Below are 23,859 nucleotides of genomic sequence, written 5' to 3' on the forward strand. Positions count from 1 at the left end.
CATCCATGTAGTCACCATACATACATTAGCAGACAGTAGTGAAATCCTAGGTTTTATTTGAAGTCCTTATAGTCTTTGTTCCAGCTGCTTTTATAATTCCTACGCTAATTCAAACAGAGCTACCTGTTGCTGAACCTTGGCAAAGGCAGGCAGACATAAACAAGACGGGCTCCCGTTCTGTTCCTGAATAGATCTACAGAAAGGATGAAAATAATTTTGGAAGTCTACTGATTTTACAAGACCTACTAGGTTCCCCCTCATATTCAATCATGTTTTCCCACATTAGTGTGGAAAACACACAGCACTTAAGGTCTCTTACAAAAAAAAAAAAAAAAGAGCCCCAAAAAACTGTCACCATTGCTGCATCTGCTTCGTCTTGGAACAATTTAGTCTAAGACGTATGTACCAGCACTATTTTAGAATCCCCAGATAATCATTCCTTGAGCAGGTCTCACCAGCATCATGTTAAACAGCAGGAAGACAGCTTCTAGCACACATTCACAAATGTTCCTGCTACCTGCTAAACACTAGTTAACAAATAAAAAACAACATTGTTTTCTGACATCCACAATTTCTTCAGCAGGTAGGGGTTTTGTACTGTATGAACTGTTCTGACATTAGGAGTTGAATCACTGCAAGGTCCCTTACAGTCACTCTGTGCTTCTGGGATGTATTTTCATAATGCTTAGGAGACAGTAGCAATAAATAGTAGTTTTTAAGGCTTTCTGCTCAATTAACCATAACAAGAAATTCTCTCCTTGGAGGCAGTAAATGAGGAAGCCTTGCAAAAAAAGGTCCAGAAAACCTGGTTACTGAGGTTTTTTGCTTGGGTTTTGCTAGGGGTATTAACAGCTTACTTGAAGTGAGGTTTGAAAAAGGAAAGGTTCAAGTTTACCTATATATCTCCTTTGGGTTACCAGAAGAACTCTATTTGACTAGGAAATACAAACCAAAATCTGTTGTTGGCACAAACAACAGTAAAACTGCATGTCATGGTTTAACCCCAGCCAGCAACTAAGCACCACGCAGCTGCTCACTCACTCCCCCCCACCCAGTGGGATGGGGGAGAAAAATCAGGAAAAGAAGTAAAACTCATGGGTTGAGATAATAATACTTTAATAAAACACAAAAAAAGAAACTAATAATGATAATGCTAATAAAACTACAACAGTAATAATAAAAGGATTGGAATGTACAAATGATGCGCAGTGCAATTGCTCACCACCGGCCGACCAACACCCAGCTAGTCCCCGAGCGGCGATTCCCCCACCCCCACTCCCCCCAGTTCCTATACTGGATGTGACGTCCCATGGTATGGAATACCCCTTTGGCCAGTTTGGGTCAGGTGCCCTGGCTGTGTCCTGGGCCAACTTCTTGTGCCCCTCCAGGTTTCTCACTGGCTGGGCTTGAGCAGCTGAAAAATCCTTTACTTTAGTCTAAACATCACTTAGCAACAACTGAAAACATCAGCATTATCAACATTCTTCTCATACTGAACTCAAAACATAGCACTGTACCAGCTACTAGGAAGACAATTAGCTCTATCCCAGCTGAAGCCAGGACACTACATCAATAAATAAATAATAAAAAAAAAGGCTAGCATTAGAAGTGATTGTATTAAAAAAAATCCAACAGTTCCTCAGGAAGCCATACTTTTTTTGGAGACTAAGCATCTTATTTTGAGTTTACTCCAAACTGAACATCTAATCAAAATGGGTAACACTACAGCATTTTCAAGTTGCCTTTAGCAGGGTAAGTTTCATTCAAGTCTAAATCCCCATCAGGCTCCATGGCAAAACCTCAGTTTAGCCATACTTCAAAGAGTTTTAGAAGTCTCTTCAAAATTCAGATCAGTTGTTTCAGTTCTGGAATCACTGTAATAAATAATAGCGACTGGTTTGTTAATCATAATTCAGGTAATAAAATATCCACTGCATCCTGCTCAAAGCAGCATTTATTAAAGATAGTATCAAGATAAGTCAATGCATAATGAAGCTTTTCCTCCTACAAATATGTAAACAAGTTGACAGCAAGTTATCACTACAATATAAAAATTAAAGCTTACATTGCATTTGTTTTTAAAGCTACTAATTTCAGTCTCAATGTAGACAGTCTCTGGTCTGTAGCATTTAAAAATACAAGTTCTTGAAAAATGTTAAAGTATTGCCTTTGAACATACACATTTTTGTAGAAAAATACTTAAAAATACCAACTTCCCATTAATAAAAGCAATACCAAAGATAAAACACATCTTTTGCCATGAACAGCGTGTTAAATGCATCTAGCATTTACTCCACCATTCTGTTTAACCAAATTATCTTCTGGTCATTTTACAATTCATTATAGTTTGCAAAAAGTATCTTGGATAATATTCAGTTACTTTCACACAGCAAAGCAGTTAGCATTAAGTAGCTAATATTGGCAACTACCTTGTAATCAGTCTGGCCTAAGCTTATTTGCAACTGAGGCCATCAATCCTCATCTCAAACTGTGTATTTTAACAGGTACAGTAGGCTCTTGCTAAGAAATCGGAGTCAGTTCAGATATATCTTGAAAGGCTTGAAACCTTTATATGATTCAACAAGAAATACATATTCTCTTTTAAAGCACCTTTAATCTCTACCTAAGTTTTTCTTTAGCTATATTAGCAGTCCTGTTGGTGGCAGTCAGTCAATTCCCAGGAAATGCTTTGTTCATAAGATTATATCATTTCATATGAACCACATTTTACATTCCAAAACCAAAAAGAATGTTAAGTTAAATTTTTATTTTTGTTTAACATTTTTCCAATAAGTTTACTGGCAAGAGCTACATGGATCACTTTTGCAGTTGCTAAGGCAAAAAAGTTTGAAAATTCCCTGTACACAAAGTTTAAAAGATCATGGAATATTTCAAAACCAAACTAAATAAAATTCAAGAAGCAGAAAGAAATACGTATCATTGGGATGAAAGCTAATCATGCCATTGTGCTCTGCCAAACATCAGCTGACAATGAACAGCAAGGAAAAAAAAAATTGAGATAATACAGTGAACCAGTTTCAGGATGAATTCAGAGAGTAAAATTGAGCTGTCAAGAAAAGAATTTTACAGTAGGATAATAGACTGAAAAAAACAGCTAGGAAAACACTTCAAGTTTTATCACTTAAGACAGTATATGAAAGAACACAAGTAGATTTATATGCAAACAGTAATGAATACAAGTAATACTGCCAGCTTTCCTAGTTCCATGCATAGTTCAGGAAAAAGAGAGTTTATTTAGCCTTTGTCACTACTTAATTAGCAAGTTAAGTCTGCCAGAAGTTACAACCTCAAGTACATAGCAACACGTAGAGCAACTTACTGACCAGGAGTGTGGTAGAGCCTAAACTACTCAAATGATCTCTAGCCCTGGAAATGTGAAAAGAACACAAACCCTGAAACAGGATCTACATGAACCTGTAACAAGAACTGTAATTCTGAAAGAAGGGCTTACCCTGCTCCTTCATGCAGGATTCTGATTTATAAAAAGATGACAATTTTATTGCCATGCTTGCTGATAAAACAAACATGATAAGTTAAAGCAAGATGTGGCAGCAAGTTTTCAAGGAGGATGCTCAGTTGGAGAGTAAGAGAGATTCTACCCAAGGCCCACGTTAGTCTAATTTTCAGAGGGGCACAATGCAAATACAAAAGCCTCAGCTTCCTCTAAGATCTTACATACCTTAACACACAGACAGCCTTTCCCTGCATTCAGGGAAACAGATGAGAAGCACAAACATTTCTGGGGCACAAGTGATGAACCATGCCCCAGGGAGGCTGCCTTTCTGATCACTGCCTCCCCCACCCTGAGACAACAGCTCCTTATAAAAACTAGATCACAAGTTGCAGTTTTGGTTAGAGGATGGAGCTTTTGCACTATACTCATTCAGGAGAGAGCAGCCTTCCTGTCTTCTAGTACAAAACTGTGTCTTCGAGTAAAGTAATACAAGCCTTGGCCTTTTAATCACATATGGACTGTTGCAACTTCTTACTAAAGAAATTAACTTTCTCAGAGATGTTAAAAACACTGCACCATCAGTATTGTTATATTTGACCAAGACTTTGCACTTGGCTTCCAAATGCCTACAACAGCAAGTGAGTAACGTGATGGCAATACAGACCAGCTGCATTTTTATCCATACAATTCAAACCCTGGCCCAAAGTCTACAGAAGACTACTTCAAATACCAGTATACATTAACAGGCCATTAAGTGCCTACCAGCAGTGAACCTGCTATAGCTGTAATATAAAGAAAAAGAACTGCAGTAGGCCCAAGCCTTAAGAATAGTTTTAAAAGCGCTGCAGTAGACTTGCAGATGACTGTCATACCCGGGGGAAGGTCTAAGGACTGGAGTCCAACATCCAAGGATATGAGGGATCACACACCAATTTCTCTTCAAGAAAAGTAAAAGCATCTCTCCCCATGCCAAGTAATAAAATACCATCTACAAAAAGTGGGTGTTTTCTCCCTGAATCCACAGTAGAGATATAGTCACACAGAAAACTAAAATCAGCCTAATTCTCAGAATTGCAGAAAATAGAACCAAAGCAGACCTCAAGAAGTCATTTTGACAAGTCCCTGCCTTGAATGACATTCCAAAATTAATCTCTGTGCAAACAGTTATGCCACAGGACTCTAGGTTATAAAATAGCTGACTAAATCAGCTAGACTTTTACAAAAAGCTATTTGTATGTAAATATTTTAGTAATGAGTTTAGCAATAAAAAAGCACTACACAGCCAATTTTAGAATGCACATACGATATGAAATATACGTACATACATGTTCTATATATATATATATTCATTCTTAAAGCAATGCAGAGCAAAACCAAACCAGGGCTTGAATAATCTGTCATACATGCCTTCATGTCAGCATGATGGGCTGATCAGATCCCCAAGGTCTATCACTGGAATTGCTACAAGTTTTCTTTACCACAATTTTAACCAAAAACTAACTTAAATCATGTTACATCTCTGTAGGTGAAGGAGGAAGAAAGACACAAACAAAACAACAACAAAAAACCCTCAGACAAAAAAACACAGAGCCTTGTAATACATAGAAAGGCACCTGATAATATTGTTAAGTGTTAGTAGCAATTATCTACAGCATCCTAAGTGTACTAAGCAATCAAGTTAAAAAAATCATGAAATACAAGAATTGCTGGCATTCAAAAGATAAGTCTAACCTACCTAAGAAGTCACTAAAATGACATGTGCAGCTGTAAATCAGTAAGAGTGTGCAAAACTACACAGTTTTGCATAAAGTGCTGAATGTACCCCCAGTTTGCACCTATTAGTATTACATAAGTTTGTTAAGCTTGGCAATATGATGCAAGAAGATGATCTTAAGGATGTACCATATCTACCTTGTCTTTCCTTTTCCTTCCCCACCATCATCCACTGTCCTTTAAACTGTACATTTTTAAATTACACAAAGGCCTTTTCAGGACTTGTAGTTCAGAAAATTATTTCAAGTATACCTATCTTTCCATGTAAACCTGGGGACACTATGGGTTCAGTTTTCACAAGTTCCAAATACTTACAACTTCTGCTAATTCAATTGGAGTTGTATTTATTTCAGTCTGTTCAGTACCTCTGGAAAAAGGCTGTTTCCTGTTACTCATTTAACTCCCATTTAAGGAGTGTTGAAATTCATACTATAACTTGTCCAGATTTAAGTCTAAACAATATGCAGTTACAGAAAAGCAGAGTAATACTTTACCTGACCATTTAGGTTCATAAAACCGAGTCCTACCATATCTATTCATACATACTCATTATATGAATTATACACAGATCTTAAACACTTGATGCACTAGAATTCAAGTTATTATGATACAGCAGTTTGTCTTGCAGGCATTGTGCAATACACTTAGAAGTAGACAGCGGGTCTCTTCTTTACTCTGTATTTCAGTGATCCATATCGTATCTGAGAGGGGGAAAAAAAAATTACAATTTAACAAAGAATTGAGATCACTGCAGGCAGAAACATTATTTACCTTTCCACTAATCCAATCTAGTAAGCATCTTTAAATGTGCTTTGGACACTCCACAGTTTCAGTAAGAGAATATACCTGTGACTGAACAAGATACAGTTTCAACAGAATTGGGCAAGAAGGGCAAGTCTCAACTGTTTTCGCAGAATTACCCAAAACCTTTTACAAGATTCCGTAGAGATTTATCCTGAAGTATCTTTAAATTTGTGACACATGCAAATATAAAGCACTTGGAATCCTACATAGCATCTTCTCTTTGTGGGTTACAAATAAAAGCAGGCCATATGTTTATGGGAACTAAAAACTTCTGAAACTTCTTAAACATCTGCTGTTTAATGGATTAAAGTGCGCACAACCAAGACACAGAAATGCCAATGACAATACCACTATCTACACCCCTTTCCAGGTGAACAGTTCCTGGAATTTGGGCTTGGTGGTGCCAGAATTAGCATTACAAGCACAAAGTCTCTTTCATCTCCTCTCCCTTTTCCTCACTTCGTTCATTCTATTCATGTATTTCCCTTAAACACCCCAAAGTACAAAAACTCCAAGCCTATTATTGTTACATATAGTATTGATAACAACTATCACATACTTCCTTCCCCATTTAGCATTCTACAACCCAGCTATTGTTGATAACCTCTCTAAGATTAAGAAAAAAAAAATCCTGCAGTATTGTGGTGAATGGAGTTAAATCCAGTTGGCGGCCAGTCACAAGTGGTGTTCCCCAGGGCTCAGTATTGGGGACAGTTCTGTTTAATATCTTTATCAATGATTTGGACGAGGGGATCGAGTGCACCCTCAGCACGTTTGCAGACAACACCAAGTTGGGAGGCAGGGTCAATCTGCTCAAGGGTAGGAAGGCTCTACAGAGGCATCTGCACAGGCTGGATCGATGGGCCGAGGCCAATTATACAAGGTTCAACAAGGCCAAGTGCCGGGTCCTGCACATGGGTCACAGCAACCCCATGCAGCGCTACAGGCTTGGGGAAGAGTGGCTGGAAAGCTGCCCGGCAGAGAAAGACCTGGGGGTGCTGGTTGACAGCGGCTGAATATGAGCCAGCAGTGGGCCCAGGTGGCCAAGAAGGCCAACGGCATCCTGGCCTGTATCAGAAATAGTGTGGCCAGCAGGAGCAGGGAGGTGGTTGTTCCCCTGTACTGGGCACTGGTGAGGCCGCACCTCGAGTCCTGTGTTCAGTTTTGGGCCCCTCACTACAGGAAAGACATGGAGGTGCTGGAGCGTGTCCAGAGAAGGGCAACCAAGTTGGTGAGGGGCCTGGAGCACAAGTCTTGTGAGGAGCAGCTAAGGGAGCTGGGGTTGTTCAGTCTGGAGAAGAGGAGGCTGAGGGGAGACCTTATCGCTCTCTACAACTACCTGAAAGGGGGTTGTAGTGAGGTGGGTGCTGGTCTCTTCTGTCAGGTGGGTGGAAACAGAACGAGAAGAAATGGCCTCAAGTTGTGGCAGGGGAGGTTTAGATTGGATATTAGGAAAAATTTCTTTACTGAGAGGGTTCTCGGGCATTGGAATGGGCTGCCCAGGGACGTGGTTGAGCCACCATCCCTGGAGGTATTCAAAAAGTGCATAGACAAGGCACTTCAGGACATGGTTTAGTGGGCATGGTTGATGGTTGGACTCGATGATCTTGAAGGTCTTTTCCAACCTAAATGATTCTATGATTAAAAAATGCCAAGGTACATTGTTAAAACAAACTCAATATTTAACTAAGATTATACTTGCCTCTTTACGGCCTTTAATAGTTTTCACAGATTTCATGCTCTGAGTTCTTCGAAGGCCTCTCTGAGCAAACATTTCATCCTCTGAATGTGTCCCTTCCATCTCTTCATCTGTTTTATCATCTCCAGGATTTTTTTCCAGTGGAGTTTTGTAACCTTTAAAAAACAGTTTTATGAAAATGTTTAATAAGTAGTAGCTGTAACTTTTAGAATTTTAAGAAAGCCATGAGTTTCATCTTTAACATACATCCTTTACTCTTTTAAATGATACAGTCAGTCTGCCAGCTGTTTCAAAATACCAAAACATGTAGTCTGCCAGGAGCTTGTTACTTGTAATTCTGCCATTTGTAAGTAACAAGCCACTTTGTTCCATAGGTATGCAATGCAGTGACTCCTCAATTGTCAAAAATTAAACCATCAGTTCAAATCTACCATCTTCTGCTTTACACTGAACTGCAAAAACCTCAGTGGTCACCTTGAAAAGTACTTAAGGTTTTGGCCACAATCCCCATGGGAGGGGGGCTTAGACGAAATGATCTTTAAAAGTCCCTTCCAACCCAAACCATTTTATGACTCTGTGATTCACAGTATCTTTCTTCATACTTGCATATCTCTCTACACATTTAATACCAAAGTTCCTTTCAGATCAATACAACGTCAAAGTACTATTAAGTAGTGTTTACCTCCTGCAAAAACAGGACCAAGGGTATTACCGAAGATTGTCACTAGAGGGCGTAAACTGCTTAAAAACACGTCCTGGAAAGAACCTCAGGGGCCAAAAGCCCTGAATCCCCACCATAGACATATCATTAAGTCCCCAAATGTAGTCTGGTTCTTTCCCCCCACCAAGCTCTCCTTTTACAAGGCCATTCCAGAACCTACAAGCTGTAACACTCGGGGACACCTTTTAGACTCCAAACACAATTTTATTCATGATCGATGTACATTTCATCTTAAGCCAGTGTTTTATTCGGGCTCAATTAGATCCTTTTCCTTTGGTCATTTTTTTCCCCCAAATTAGAATCGTGCTCATGTACTCCACAGCTACTTAAGGCAGACTTGCCTCTTCTGCTATTCTAGAGGCAACATGTCTCTGCCTCCAATACAGTTTAAATTCATCTTTTTCAATATGGAAGATTTGAAACACATCCGTTACTCATACAGTTTCTGACTAGGGATGTCTGCAGTGACACCAACACTTCCTCATCTCTATTTGTAACACCTCTTCTGATGCATCAAAATCGCATTTGCCTTTTTCACAGCAAGCATACTGGCAGCTCAGTCATCCTATGATCAATATCCTTCTACAACTAGGTCTTTTCAACTAATTTGCACAGGAACTCCCAAGCTCAGATCACAAAAAATAACATCCCGCTAAGTGCAACGAAGTATTGCTATGTAGCGTTCCTAACTCTATCCATGGTTTGTTCTTTTTTTAAATCTAATGCCAAAGAAAGTTCGAAGAAAACAGGAGAGGTGTACACTAGATTTGGGTCCAGAAGTAGAAACAATTACGTTAAACTAGCTCTAAGAAAGCATTTTGACATGTGAGATTCAATCTCACAATCAGTGGTTATTTACACAATATAAACTGTACCCGAGTAATTTTTTTTTTTAATGGAATTTTGAGCATTTTCAAGCTATTTCAGATAGATAACTAATGCTCTCCTACTGAGGAACAGCCCCTGCACAAGAACTGCAGTGACATCATCCCTAACACAACTCTTGATGAATCCATGGGCTTTCTCTCTGGTCAGTACACCCTGTCTTTACACTGACCTGCACAGGATACCTTCTGGGCTCAATTAGCAATTCAGCTTAGGGCCATTCAGGTGGCCATTTATTCCTCAGAAACACCTGATTCCTGGAATTCCTTGTATTCCACAAGCACCACCCCTCCCCAAAAATGGAGGGATGAGAAGAAATGACAGGCTTAGGTGAAAAGAACAGAAATAGACCAGAGCTATTTCTTTTGTGGCAAATAACTACTTCACATTGTAGCCTCACCATTTAAAAAGGTGCAATTGACAGCATTCCACTGAAACCTTCCTTCAAGAATCATAGGCTCAAGAGCAAAGTGACAATAATGAATACTACCAATAATAACAATATCTCAGCAAAAACATATATTGGTCACCACACACCATCTTTTAAGTGTTGATGTGCATCAGTCCGTTACAGCAACTTAACACCTGCATTACTCCCATCACCACAAGCAATTTTACATTTTCAACTATTGTTACAGACCTACTGAATTCACTTCCATTAATTTTCTCTTCCTATTTATTGAGCTTCCATAAATTTTCATGTTTAAATTTTTGTATATTTGTCACAGAAACACCACTTAATCACTTTTTTTTTTTAACTCCAATTAAGCTTTACTTTGCCAATTAGCAACAAGAATTCCTTGCCAAAGATAGGAGTACAGTATGACTACACTGTTAGTGGCTCGGAGAATAAAATAATTCAGGGAGGATTTCTCAACTGTCATAATATAGCTTGCTTGAGTCAACTCTGTTCAAGTGTACTGGAATTCTTTGAGGCCTTTTCCATTTCTAAATGGGGTAAATGTATTTCTGCTTTCCCACTTCTGTCTTCAGTGAATTGTTCTTTTAGCTAGAAAAAAATACAATACTTACCTGAAGATTCACTTGCTGAGGCTCTGGTTTTCTTTTTTGCTTCTGGTAATGTCTGATAGGGTCTCTGTCCTACTGGCTCGTCTCCTTGTATAGTAGTCAAATCATGCATACTGAAACTTCTTAGTTTCTCAGTTATCGCACCTTGACTCTGAAATACAACAACAGTATCTTTGAAAACAAAGCAGAGGTTTAACTTTGCTGTTCAAGTTGGGTTAAGATGTTTAAGCCCATGCTTCCTCGTTGCACTACAAAATTCACTGAACATAAGCATGCAGTAGATTAACATTTGCTTTAAGTATTGCTTTTACCCAAACTTAACTGTATATTGCTCCTAGACAAAAAAGTTACAGATAAGCTAGCAGTTTCATTACAAATGTCTCATTTCACTCCTTTAATCTGAGAAAAAAAAAAAAGGCTTCTGGGGTAAGGGGAAGTGTTTAAAAGAAAAAAAAAACATCATAAATACTCAATTCACTTCAAACACAGTGTTTCCTCTAGCAGGGCTAGGTAGCATGACAGTGGGTTTATCACTTCCATTTTAAAACATGTGGTTTAAAATAAAGATTTCTGCTATTTTATATTTTACCCTCCACAAATTTGAATACACCTAAGAAAGGAAAAAAGTGTTACAAATACACTCTCTAACATTAACTCCAGTAACTGAGAAACTGGCAGCACTACAAAAGCTCTAGTTGACAGAAACTTGAAGCCACAAACCAAAGAGGTCTTTGCCTGGATTACAGGCTAGCAGGTTCTCTTACTAACGTGGCTTTACTGACATAATACCAACCCAAAATCTAATGCTACATATAAGGAGAGTTGATCGCATTTGAACGTTAATATTCCTTCTCTGATTGTCTTTACATCTTTTCTACATGGGACATATAGAAAGTTCCCCTTTGGAAAGAAGGGTCCTCAAGAAGCTTTTCCATCTTACATCAGATGATACCATTATTAAAACATTGAAGGTTAATTTACTGTATAAGCAACTAAAAGAACAAACACATTACTGAAATGTCATGTTAAAATAACATTTAATTCTTCTCTCTCTGTCATATGAGCCAAAAAAAAACCCAACCAACATTTCAGAGGAAGGTTGACAATGCTGTGCATGAATCCCACTTCAAGCAAAGGTTCAAGGCTCTGTTTCATTCTTACAAATAAAGCTTTTAAATACAAATCCTCGTTTGAGTATTACGTTAGCTAGCAGTAGCAGAAATCTGGGTACAATTCCACACACCTTTCTCTGCAACAGCACAAGACAGTTCTTGCACCACTGGCCACAGCCATTTGTTCCCACTCTCATGGCAACAACTGTTTGCAGATGGTAGACCAGCACACTAAATTATTCCATGTTAAAAATAGCCACGTAAAGTGAAGAGACAGTAGAGCGATACTCCTTAAGCTTGCACAGCTACCAAGGCAAGGGAGGAGGCGGGGGGGGTGGGGGGGGAAGAGTGGCTGAAACCTAATATTCATTTTCTAATGACTAGTCATTAGTACAGCATGCAAAACTAAGCGTGCTACACAGGCAAGAAACACCTATTTTCATTTTTACACCACCATTCATAGATTGCCATTAAATAACAAAGAAAGGGTTTCTTATGGGAGAAGTAGAAGTAGGATGACTGACAGTTGTCAAGAACACAATTACGGCTTGTCTTTGAGTTAAAATGCACTACAGACACCGTACAGTCTGTACAGTACTACTGCAGAAATTCTGAAGTTAATTTTATTCCCTAAAACAGCTGATTTAAGGTAGGTCTGTCCTGCCTTAAGGCAGGAATCCTGCCTTTCCACTACTCCACTTCTTGGATTGAAAAGTATTCGCACAGTAAACCAAATCAGGAACCAGCTATGCCTGAGAACTCAGAGTCAGCTGCTAGAACACCAGAGAAAAGAAGAGAACTGGAGAGACAGGACTGCTTCTTTTGACAAGTAACAGCTTACAGTATCTGATACAACACATAAGACCGGTGATCAGTCCGTGTCCATTGCTTGAAGAGATGAAACTGGTCTCAATCACTGAACACTGATGAATGCATAAAATGGACCCAGTTGGTTCTCAGTAGAACCTATATAAATTCAGTACAACTCAATGCACCAAGTGTGGACAGAATCGACTACAAAATAGTGACAGAAGCTGGATTTGGCCAGAAGCAAAAGTATAGACACACGCTTGCTTAACAGTTGCACAGCAAATTCATTCATCATGTGATATACTATAGAAAGACATTTGAAAATTGTACAAGATAATGTAATTAAGATTATAAAAAATAACATGCTAAGAAGAATTCACATTACAAGCCTGTATTTCCTATTCCACTGTAGATACAGAGAACTAGATCCAAGCTGGGAATGTTCAACCTTATTTTTCACTGCAGCTTTTGGATATTGAATTTTGTTTTTCAAAAGGGGAAAAAAGTCAACTATATGACATAAAATAACATTGTGCCCTTAACCAAACAGCACGCTTGATGAGGCTAGAGCTCCTGTGGAGCACTGCGTCATTCAGGGAGGACAACAGATTCATAGAACAGGTCCTTCATTCCAAAACTACTTGCCAAGATGGAAAGTTTTACTCAAGTTACACACAGCAAATACTAAGAAGTTTGAAAGGATACATATACAAATAAGAGATGCAGCACATATGCCTGCAAGTCATAGTAGGAACAAGGGCTGCACAACCACTGCTGTACTGCACAGTCATGGTCACACATTCTATTAACCCTATGCAGGTACTCCCTACAGTCCCGCCAGTCTCCTGCCTGAACGCAGCCTTCAACCCACCCCTAGGAAGATCCAGTCTTTCCAAAATCAAGATTGATTTTCACTTCACACCACTGCATAGACTAATTGGAGGACAAATTTCAAGGTGTTTTGTGTGGGTATGGGTTTTTTAATTATATTTTTAAAACCCCACATCATTGTGCTTATACAGCACTTAATATTTAGGAAGATTCTTCTACCCCGCCATGCCTGAAAGAAGCAGGTAATTGCTTTCTGCCAAAATAAAGTAATTCAGATCCTCACAGAATGCTATCAGCTCAGAGTAAAAGTCTGGCTGAAAAATACTCTCTACTGCAGGAAATGAGAGTAACATTCACATTTAGACTATTAATGCATTAACAACTTTGATATCTTGTTTGAAAGTTCGGACAGTTACTAGCCACAGCTTGAAAGCAAGATGTTTGCTTGCAAAACAGAAGGCAGAGCAATCCAATTGCAGGTGGAGCTGACGGGGGATCTCCTACTTGCACACTCATGCCATAGGTATGGCAACAGTCATCACCTCTCCCCAGCCATACACACAGCCCCAAGATGCTGCTCACGAGAAGATGGCAGAGCCATCTGCCGCACCTGCACTGGTGTCCCATTATTTCAACAGATCCTACCAGTATGGAGGAAATACAGCACACTGCATCCAGCCCAGAGGCTGCCAACTAAATTACACCACAAAAGATTGAGACACACACATTTACAATTACAATGCAGGCAAAAAAAGCACAGAACAACTTCAGTGCTCAAATTTCTATGTCAGCAAATGTTGATGAGAGACGAACTGTGAAGTTTGTGTTGTCTTAAAGAAAATGCAAGTCTCAAAGAATGAGTTTGCTTATTTATTCAATAGTAGTTCCTAGAACACATGAAACTTTTCAGAGACCCCATTCATTACCAGTGACCAATCTGAAACACTAAAGTTGTAATAGGTTTCTAAATGCAGTTTTTTATAAATACAGCCTACTTAAGGGACTCCTTTTGAGACAACTCAGACTCTGGTAAGCTATTAGTATGCTGTCTCATCAGCTGACCCTCATATATGAAATGTTATTGAGCACATATTTTTACAGTCTATATACTTAACCCAGGGAAGTTGCTGGAAACAGATACCACACAGTATGTCTGCCTCAGGAATTTTTTGTTGTTGTTGTTTAAATTGGACTTGCACCCCCTCAAGATCACTGAATAAAGCTGCTTGCCTTCATTGGACAAGTTCTCAATGGACTCTGCATCCACAGAGCTGCTTGGAGCTTTGTGGCTGCAGAGCTGCAGCGTGCAGCACCCACATTCCCAGCTGTTCTCTCCCTGATCCGATCTGGGCTGACAGGGAATGACTTCTGTTCCCTCTCAACCTGGAGAGGGACTGCTGTCCCATGAACGACCCCTGCAGCATGCCAGGCAGTCCCAGCAGGGAGGAGGGATGAAAGCAATATTGCTGTTGAGCTGAGCAGCTTATAGTGATACTGGCTGTATGCCACAGCTGGCTGCAAGATACCTCCTTCCTCTTCCACGCCCTGAGTGGGAAGAAGGGGAATCTGAGCAAGGCCATTAGAATAATATTCAATCAGCAAAGAGGTAGCAGATTCAGGATGACCAAAAGACACGCAGAAACACGGCCCTCAAAATAGTAGTAGTAGTATTATGAGCACCATATAATACCTTACAAATGAACAATATTTCTGTGACCTCATAAAGAAGGACAGTGCATTTCACAGCTTACTCCGCAGCCGTCCCGCACATGGTGATATAGAAACAAGTTTTCACTAGTAGCTTGAGAAGTCAGAATTTATGTGATGGCAAAAATTGGAACTTACAGGTAACCAGCATCTCGGAGGATCTGGAAAGATGATGCATCAAAATACAAGATATATTAGTGGAACTTAGTGTTTTCCACAAATCCATATACTATTGAGCTGAAAGAGCTCCAACAACCTTCCTATCATTAAAGCCATCTTGTTGCCAATTCTTTTATACCCCAAAGAAAATTTCTTTAGTAAACTGAAATATGATCTAGGCTGACTTTTACATTTCTAAGTTTCCTGAAATCAGGATTTTACAAAGATTTATTTTCTGCCATGTTAATTTAAGTAACACAATTTAATTTGCTAATGTATGCTATTTAGCAGGTTTTGAAATACTAAATTTTATATGAACAGTGGCTAACTAGTACCAGCTAAAAATACCAGTATAGAAATGTAAGCTATAAGCCATGACTCCTGCCAATTACATTTCAACTTAGATTTAAACCCGCTCCACTGTAGCTATGCCAGATTTCAGCAGACTGACCTGGCTGGCTGCTCCAGCCTTACCTACACAGCTAACTACCCTTTTAATACTAATCTCCTATTCCTTTGACAGCCTTTGGAGAAAACCGCTCTTTCCCACCCTTGATCTTGAAAATATTCCAGAATTTCCAACCAATTTTACCACCCTCCTAAAAGTCAGCATAAGCAGACAGCATAGTGGCTTCTGCTTGGACACTTTAGTGAACAGAAGCTTTCTTTGGACCTCCTCTTGTGTTTAACCTCCCACATTCTCAACTCCTAATTTGAGATCCGATATGTCAGAATAAGCATGCCTGCTCCTTAAAAAAAAAAAAAAAAAAAAAAAAAAGTGATGAAAGTGTGTCTCCTTCCCATCAAAACTGATCCCACTAATAGGATTCCATTCCTGAAATCCTATAGCATGCTCCACCAGCTCATGATGAAGGGCTAATCTTTTCACCTGCTGGAGGCAGCAGTCAACTCTTGAAAAACAGGGAACAAAATCAAGAACACATGCATTGTCTCCATTTGCTTGCATGGAGCAGTCACGCTCAGCTTTTTGGAATGACAAACTGAAGAGAGGTTTAACATGCCAAAATAAAGATTTTCAGAGAGTCTCCTGTTTCATACTGTTTAAAAATCACGTCTATTTTAGGTCTTTGGTATTGTGGTAGTTGTTTGGCCCAAGCATCTCATCTGCACTGAACTAATTCTGTACAAATATTCATGAGCATGTTTAACAAGTTTTAACAAATAGAGCAGGCATCTTGCCAGTCACAGCTGAATAGCAATGAAATCTAAAACACAGACATTCAGGAAAAAGTTATTCATTATTTCAGAAGTGGGAGGAGATATTTGTGTTATTTATTTTACAATATTTCTGTAACACCATAAGGATTAACAAGGAAATATCCAACCTTAGCCAGACAGCCAGGCTTAAGGAAAACACACACAGCATAAGCATCATTACAGGTGCACCTGTAATAAATCATCATTTGCTGTTTGGCAAAGAATTTGCATTTTAGCATTTAGCATAGTTCTTAAACTTTTTCCCAGTAGAGTACTTCGAGGTTTTGTTTGTTGGGTTTGTTTGGGTTTTTTAAATAACCTGTTTTCACTCTGAATACTTCCATTCCTTTAGAGGTGTACTCTATTTCATTTTAAATTATTTCATGCCTCAAAGCAATACTAAGAATTTGAATAAGAAACTGAATCACATTCTCAGTATTTCAGGCTCATTAAATCCATATTTTAAAACAGAAAGTGATATTTTCTACACTATCACCCACATATATCTTTAAAAAATGAACAAACAAGATATGCATGACTACTTTTCCAAACCTTTTTGAGATATCATTTGAAAGTGTAGTTTTTAGAAATGTCTTTGATTTATAAAGCAAGAAGTTCACACACAAGCACAGAAATTTAAGTTTAAATGCTAGCTGTACCTACTTAACTTTGACAGCCAGGGATCTCTACATTGCTTTCTATTATCTAATAACAGTGTTCATGTTTTCAATCATGTTACTATGAACATAGCAGTTTCATTTATTCCCAGGAAAAAATTAATCCTGATCAACTTAAAAACAATCATTTATCTAGGACATACATATCTTTCTTTCCATACTTCTTCTTGTGCTTTGGTTTAAATGACTATTAGGCAGGATACACATTCCCTAAAGCTATACTCCTTTTGGTGGGCCAGAAGTTGCTTAGAATCTTACTTATAAGCTTGTATTTTGTTTTCCTAGACCTAGAACCCTCTGAAATTCAACTGAAGGTCATGAGTTCTGTAGGAACGTAATTCAGGAACGATCACAGGTTACTTCATGATTTAATGCAAATTTCATGACAAAGCAAGAGTATGCTAAACAGCGAACTGCAAGCTTATGCTTAGTGTATTAATTCAATAATTCAACTGAGAAGTTGCAAAAGTTAATTGTGTCAAGATAACTTTTATCTGTGGTAGTAATCTTTCATGCCTTACTTCGTATATGGAGTTACCTCAAGTTGATTGAAGAAAAACACCAGAAAAGCCAGAAGTCCTTTAAATAGTTTGTTTACCAACAGAAAGCACAACAGAGACAGAAAAGAAACAACAGTCATCTTTACCAAAAGCCTGCACAGAAAACTGCATGGTATCTTTTGAATTACAGTAAACTGGCCCCCATCCAAGAAATAACTACAAGTCATCTTAAACAAACATAGTATGAGGAGGACTAGAGGGCTGCAATCCTTAAATTGCATTCAATGTTTTCAATACATTTGCAGAATTAATCTTTTTGTTTAGGAAAGACAAATGCTCAGTACAGTTACACTGTTCTATATCAAGGACAAAAGCAATTAATGCAAGCAAAAAGTTACCTTTACAGCTGCTGTCACTGCAGCAGTTGCTGCCAAATTCAACCCTTGCCTTCCAAAATTCACCATGGTCTCATAGCCTCTTTCTTTGGCTTGTACAATGTACTCGTCAATCTCCTAAAAGCAAAACATACTTAAATTTTAGAGGGCTGTGCATAAAAGTCACATTACCCCACAGTATTATTTTTCCACCAATAAAGGAAGACAGAAGAAATCTTTAAGAAAATATTTAATGGGACAATTTCTCTTGCCGTCGTATACTGACGTTCCATTCACTTACACTCTCTCATTTAAAAAAGGATTGTGTCTGGTCAAACAAGAAGATAAAATAGATCACTTTTGTCCAGCTCAAACATTGCAGCTACATAGCAAGTTCCTTACAGAGAGTAAGCTTAACTTGTCAGACAAAAGTTGCTCAAGAAATAACATGCTTAAGATGAAATCCGAGAGCTCCTTAGAAAGGTAGAGTCAGCTCACAAAGAACTTCTGAAGCCAGAGCTTTGACATAGTCAAGCACCAAGGACAATACAGTCATGACATTTATCCCCAGCTGTGGTAAATGCCTGGAGTTGGAGATAAAGGCTTCAAGGTAGTTCACAACAGCTAACAGACTACAGGGAAAAAGCCCTTTAGCTTATAGAAGTTGCAAACGGTTTACAGTTCAACCTTCAGAAGGTCAAGATGACCTTACTGTTCACATCAGTGGACATGATGTCAGCTACCTGTTTTGCCTAATAAAGGCCAAGCCCAGCACTGACCTTTATGAATGCTATTTTCTGTACTGTGAGTTTTTTTCAGTGGTAGTCTTCACACCTTTGCTAATCACTCTTTCCACACATCCAAACAGGATACTGAAAAAGAGCTAAGCAGATCTGTGGTCCTGTCATACTTTACCTACAGCTAAATATCCTTTAGCTATTTTCTGTTTGGGTATTTTCTGTTGCAGACTGGTCTTCCCTTAAACCTCAGCAGAAAGTCTCTCCTCTTATCCTGTCAGTTTGCACATCAGAAAAGTCATTGATGTCATTCATCCTCAGAAGTTTTATTACTAAGTTAAGCTGGCAAAAATGGTAACATGAAGAGCTGTTGCTGAAACTGCATTCATGCTTCTGCACAGAGTACTGCACATGTTCTTCCAGTAGAAAGTCAAACTGCATCACTTCCACTCAACTGGACTCCACAGAGTGCACTCCTTAAGTAGACCAGAGAACGCCAAGCTATCTCATCGCAATAGAAAGTAGTGCATTGTCTGCTCATATAAGTTAAACAGAACCATATATATGGACAGTCATATGCACTTGCCTCTGCTAGTCCAATGTCATGCTGACTGGTAAACCAGTAACTGCTTTTATCATGTATCTAGCAACAGTTAGTATTTCAGCATATGGTATTTCCCTATTAGGTATTAAAAACATAAGAAATTATTTCTTACCCTTTCTTTAGAAGAAAGAAGCGGGTGGAGAAATTTTCTGTAGATTAAACTTGCCCCTCTAGTATATGGGGAAAGGAGCCAAATAACAAAAGCTATCTTCAGTTCATAGTAGAGTGGAAACCTACAGACAAGTTAAAGGTTGCATGAAATGAACAACTGCAGGAAGAAGACGCACAGAAACTAACCATCATTAAGATCTCTCTTCAAAAAACACAATTACATATTAGCATACAGGATTCTTCACATAGAAGAAGTTGTATTAGATAAAAATTGAACAAGTTAGACCTATGGATTTATTTTAATTGACTGTACTGTCATTTAACAAATTGAAACAGTTAATACACTTGCTTTGCATTATACATTCCTGCAGAGAAATTACAGTTCATCGCTTTAAGAGTTCTATTCCCCTATTCAGTTTCTACCACAAAAGTGCAAGTTTTACAGTCCCTACTCCCAGTGACAGTGTACAGCAAGCTTGAAACCAGATGTTACTCTTCACATACACTGAGATCTTTTCCTGAAAGAAAAGGGCTATCAGCAAGCACAACTTCTTTATAAAAATTACATCTTTACAAATCAAAGAACATCAGAAACAAATACAGTTTCCTTCAGAGATCATAAAAAGCAGGGTCTTACCAAGAGACTGTTAGGTCAGTTATTGTTTCAGTAACTGTATAAAGAGCAAACACAATCCAATACATCATCCAGCGAACCTGAAAATTAAAACACCATCTTCAGCAAGATTTTTGATTTCACCTTTACACAGAATACACTGTACACCGTACAGTCAGTTCAGAGCTGTCAAAGCAATACACTCGACAGTACCTCAAGTCTGCCTCAACCAGGTTTCAAGTGAAATTATATCAAGGTTCTAAGTGTTTTTCTGTTCGTAAGTAGAACTGGTGGCAGCTGCAACAAGGTAAGTGAAATGGCTGGGTCACCAGAGTCACAATCTTACCTAGGCTGGCTTCACAGATTTGATTCTGCCTCTAGAAAGCTTTAGTGATAAGAAAAAAAACACTGCAAAGAGTCAGCGGATTATCGTAAGTATGAAGTGCAATTCCCACTCTAGCACTAAAGAATATTTCATTCTCTTCCACACTCATCCATATGTTTATACCACACACACAAAAGTCAGCATTAGTAAGTCAGGTAGCCCTTGCTTTCATTTCACAACATACGTTATTCAGCTATACTTTGCAGTTAAGTTCTAATTTAATTCTATTTATATGCCAAGAACCACAACATTCTTGTGAATAAAAGAGCTCACATGTAAGCATCTCAATGCTTCAGGGGCTTACGTCTATCTACTTTTTGTTTTGTTTAAGATTTACACTATACATCATTGTTTTGAAATCAGACAATGCTCTTAAAATACAGGTTTTAGTGCTGTTTTCTAATAGTTAACTAAATTGCTCATTTTTCTTGAGCATTTGTTCAAATTTGGTTGTCTAAACTGATTACATCTTTTAGAATAACTATTATAGAAGTAGTTCCATGCATTTGTCTTCTCTAAGATATCAGTGGCCAAAGGCAATATATTTCCAAAATAGGTCAGTGCAAATCACCACTGGTCATTCATACTAACGGAATGCCCACGTTCTTTAAATTCCAACACTATCTATGCTAGAAAAAACCAAAACAGTTTAAAAAAAAGACAGAAAAGAGAAGAAAAGCATCACCTGAAACCAGATGCAGTAACCTCATTTCATTTGTGATATACAGATTACTAACTCTTCCGGTATACCCACAAAACATTAACACCACATTTATTAGACACTAGTGCGAGTCCTAAATTCATGATACCCTCTTTCAAAAGGAGCAATATATATGCATTCCTATGGAGGATGTAGCTCAGATTTAATCTTCACTTTTAAAGCAATCTTTTTTTGAAGTGGACTTAAATAAGTACTCAAAAACTAATGCTAACTGCTGCCTATAAAACCACTCCCTTTGTCACAACTTGAGACCCTTAAACGCCTTTCTGCATTTCAATTTGAAGAGAAACTCAGTCATGTGATGACATTCTTCAATCTCTGAGGATTTAGATTATTTCAGGCTTGAATAAGCTAAGACAAACACAACAGCTAAAGTTATCTCTGACAGGCCATGTGACATTTAGACTGGTGACCCTTCCATGAACCAGAGTCAACACCTGAATAAAAATAAAATCAACATCCACCCTTGCCCCATCAACCTAAGCATGATGCAATGCAATTTTTAAGATGCCATGCAAGACAATTTTTTTCCAATGTATTTCACCCAGGCTATTCATTCTTTAATCAACATCTATTTATCCAATTAAGAACAACAGTAGAAGTAGAGTTTCTGTTGGGCTGCTAGGAACAGTAAGAAATGCTCTGCAGAAGGGCACATGAAACCTGCCAGGAGTCCTGCTGAGGTCTGGGCAAAGATTCTCAAAAACACAAGTCAAATCATATTCTAACACAACTAATGCATTAGGTATCAAAAGTATCCTTGACAAATGAATCTGAGTGATTACAGTGGCTTTCATACCAGAAACAAAAATAGCCACACCCCAGGAAAAACAGGTCATATTTGACACTGCCCAGAAGAATATCATCTACTTAACTCTTAAAGATGAAGTTACAGAAGCTTTGATTGAGTTTTGCTTTTTATGTTAAAAGGGTGATTACAGATTTGTTTTGTTGAGCTTTTTTTCCACCATCCTAGTGTTAAGCTCATCTTTGTTGGCTTTGGCTGAAGCACATCTTTTTAAGTCAGGATTCTGAAGCCAGGATTTGAGAAGACTGATCATTCAGACTTATAAGCTACATTTCAGATGCTTATTACAAGCACTTTGGTGTAATACAGTGAAAAAACTCCTCAAAGATCTTAGTCAACTCCATTAAACCAGAGTAGTTACAAGAACAAATAAATCTCCTCAAAGGCACAGATCCTAATTTCTAGAACTAAAATCTGTAAGTCTTTTTAAATTACCAAAACCAGCAGCAACACTTCCCCCCACCAAAATAATCTTTCAACAATTCGATGCATCGTGACCTACAGAGCAAGTCAGGATGTCTATACTTTTTGTTTGGTTGGTTTTTTACTGGTGGAAGCAGTGGCTAAGTAAAAAATTTCACTGTAACAAAGCTCTTGCAATCCAGCAAACAAAACCAAATGGTTCCTGAGCCACACACATCCCTGGAAAGGAAACTGTGCTTGGGCCATAACATGACTGGCAGCAGAGGTGTGCCATTTGGAAGGCTACAGTTAAACCTACACCCTCTCCGTTAAAGAAAATGACCCAGCTGGGAAGATGAAAACCATGGATCATGCCCAAGATCTATCTGGACACTCAACCCAACCATCAATGGAGTGGCAATTCACTGATGAGTCAATGTCATTCCTTGCCCATAAAAAAGTCACTGTGATAGGTCTCATTCATTTCAGCCCCATGAACATTTTGTATGCAACTGCAAGTTCAGGGACTGCTCAGAGACCACAGGTACCTGTGAAAAGCAGTGTTTTAACACTAAATGAAAATACACAGGTGGAAAAATATAGTTCCAGGCCCACTAAAGGTCTTGTGTAAATGGCAGGCAAATCTAAAAAAGGATGCCCAAGAAAGACAGCTCAGTCATAGCTAACTGGACAACTGAGGTAAGAGTCAAAATCTCAGCATTCTACAAACATTACTTTTCCTAGAAAACACATTGCAAAAGGCAATGGTAACTTCTTAAAGTGATTTCTTGTAGTAGAGTTTGAAACTGCTACCCTCTACTTAGCCTCTGGATCCCTTTTGAGCTTAGCTCTAGCAGGACAAATAAGCTCTAATCAGCTTGTATACAGACACCAGAAGTAGTATACGGAGCAATCAGATTAAATGCAAGATATACAAGGGGAGGAACGACCACTACTGCATTCTACTACTACAACCAAGTACAACGCAGAGACATCACACATCCAGACAGCAGCATTAGGTCACAGCTATGGCTGCCAAGTTAAAGTAACTGATGGCACTGACTCCATCCTGAGTCGGGCAGCCAAGTTAAGAACAAGGTTCAGGAGAGAATACAGGTTAGCTGCCGAAATCAAGGTAGGCTGCCTCTTAAAGCCAGGAAGTAACTCAGTGACTAAAGCTCCTTGTGACTGCAACTGGGTAACATTTTTGTTGTAATCATCATGGCTCACACTGAAAAGTAATTTCACAGATTAATTCTAAACTGCACTAACTACAGTAATTGTGGTTTTTTCTTTCTTACTCTTCTGTCTGTTCTGCTTCTTTCCTCCACATCACCTTCACCAAATCTTTTCCTTCCCTGGTTACATTTTTTCCTCCTCTTTGAGGAATGATAGATTAACCAGAGCTACCCTTTTCTCAGGTAGATTTTAAATCCCCTGTTGAGCTCCATACAATAATTAAACTGCTGCTACTGTTCATGTGGTCACTGAGAATCAATTTGTCATTGCTTATGCTACAGGTGTTGGCAGAATCAGGAAACCTTTTTTCTACCCCCTGCCCAAAGTGCATTATTTTGGGCAATTCACTGAAATGCAGCCAACGCTTTAAGGTTTATGTTTAAAAATCCTCCTAAAAATATCTGTATACAGCATAGCATGTTGGACACGTTTCAGCAAAGTCTATGAAAAGTCTCAGAAACCTTT

The 23,859-nt window shown here is 38.6% G+C and overlaps 1 protein-coding gene across 1 annotated transcript in view; it reads right to left on the reverse strand.

Moving 5' to 3' along the window:
* Nucleotides 1-1,929: 1,929 nt before the first annotated feature.
* The window catches only part of REEP3 (receptor accessory protein 3), a 44,245-nt gene continuing 22,315 nt past the window's right edge, over nt 1,930-23,859 (reverse strand). Inside the window, exons 3-8 of the mRNA XM_075025489.1 lie at nt 19,864-19,940; nt 19,228-19,348; nt 17,799-17,912; nt 10,390-10,537; nt 7,755-7,906; nt 1,930-5,949 (exon numbers count right to left, since the gene is read on the reverse strand). Coding sequence (XP_074881590.1) covers nt 5,893-5,949; nt 7,755-7,906; nt 10,390-10,537; nt 17,799-17,912; nt 19,228-19,348; nt 19,864-19,940 — 669 coding nt within the window. The 3' untranslated portion in view covers nt 1,930-5,892. The remainder of the gene's footprint in view (nt 5,950-7,754; nt 7,907-10,389; nt 10,538-17,798; nt 17,913-19,227; nt 19,349-19,863; nt 19,941-23,859) is intronic.

The sequence above is a fragment of the Buteo buteo genome, chromosome 4 (genome assembly GCF_964188355.1).
Source record: "Buteo buteo chromosome 4, bButBut1.hap1.1, whole genome shotgun sequence".
NCBI lineage: Eukaryota > Metazoa > Chordata > Aves > Accipitriformes > Accipitridae > Buteo > Buteo buteo.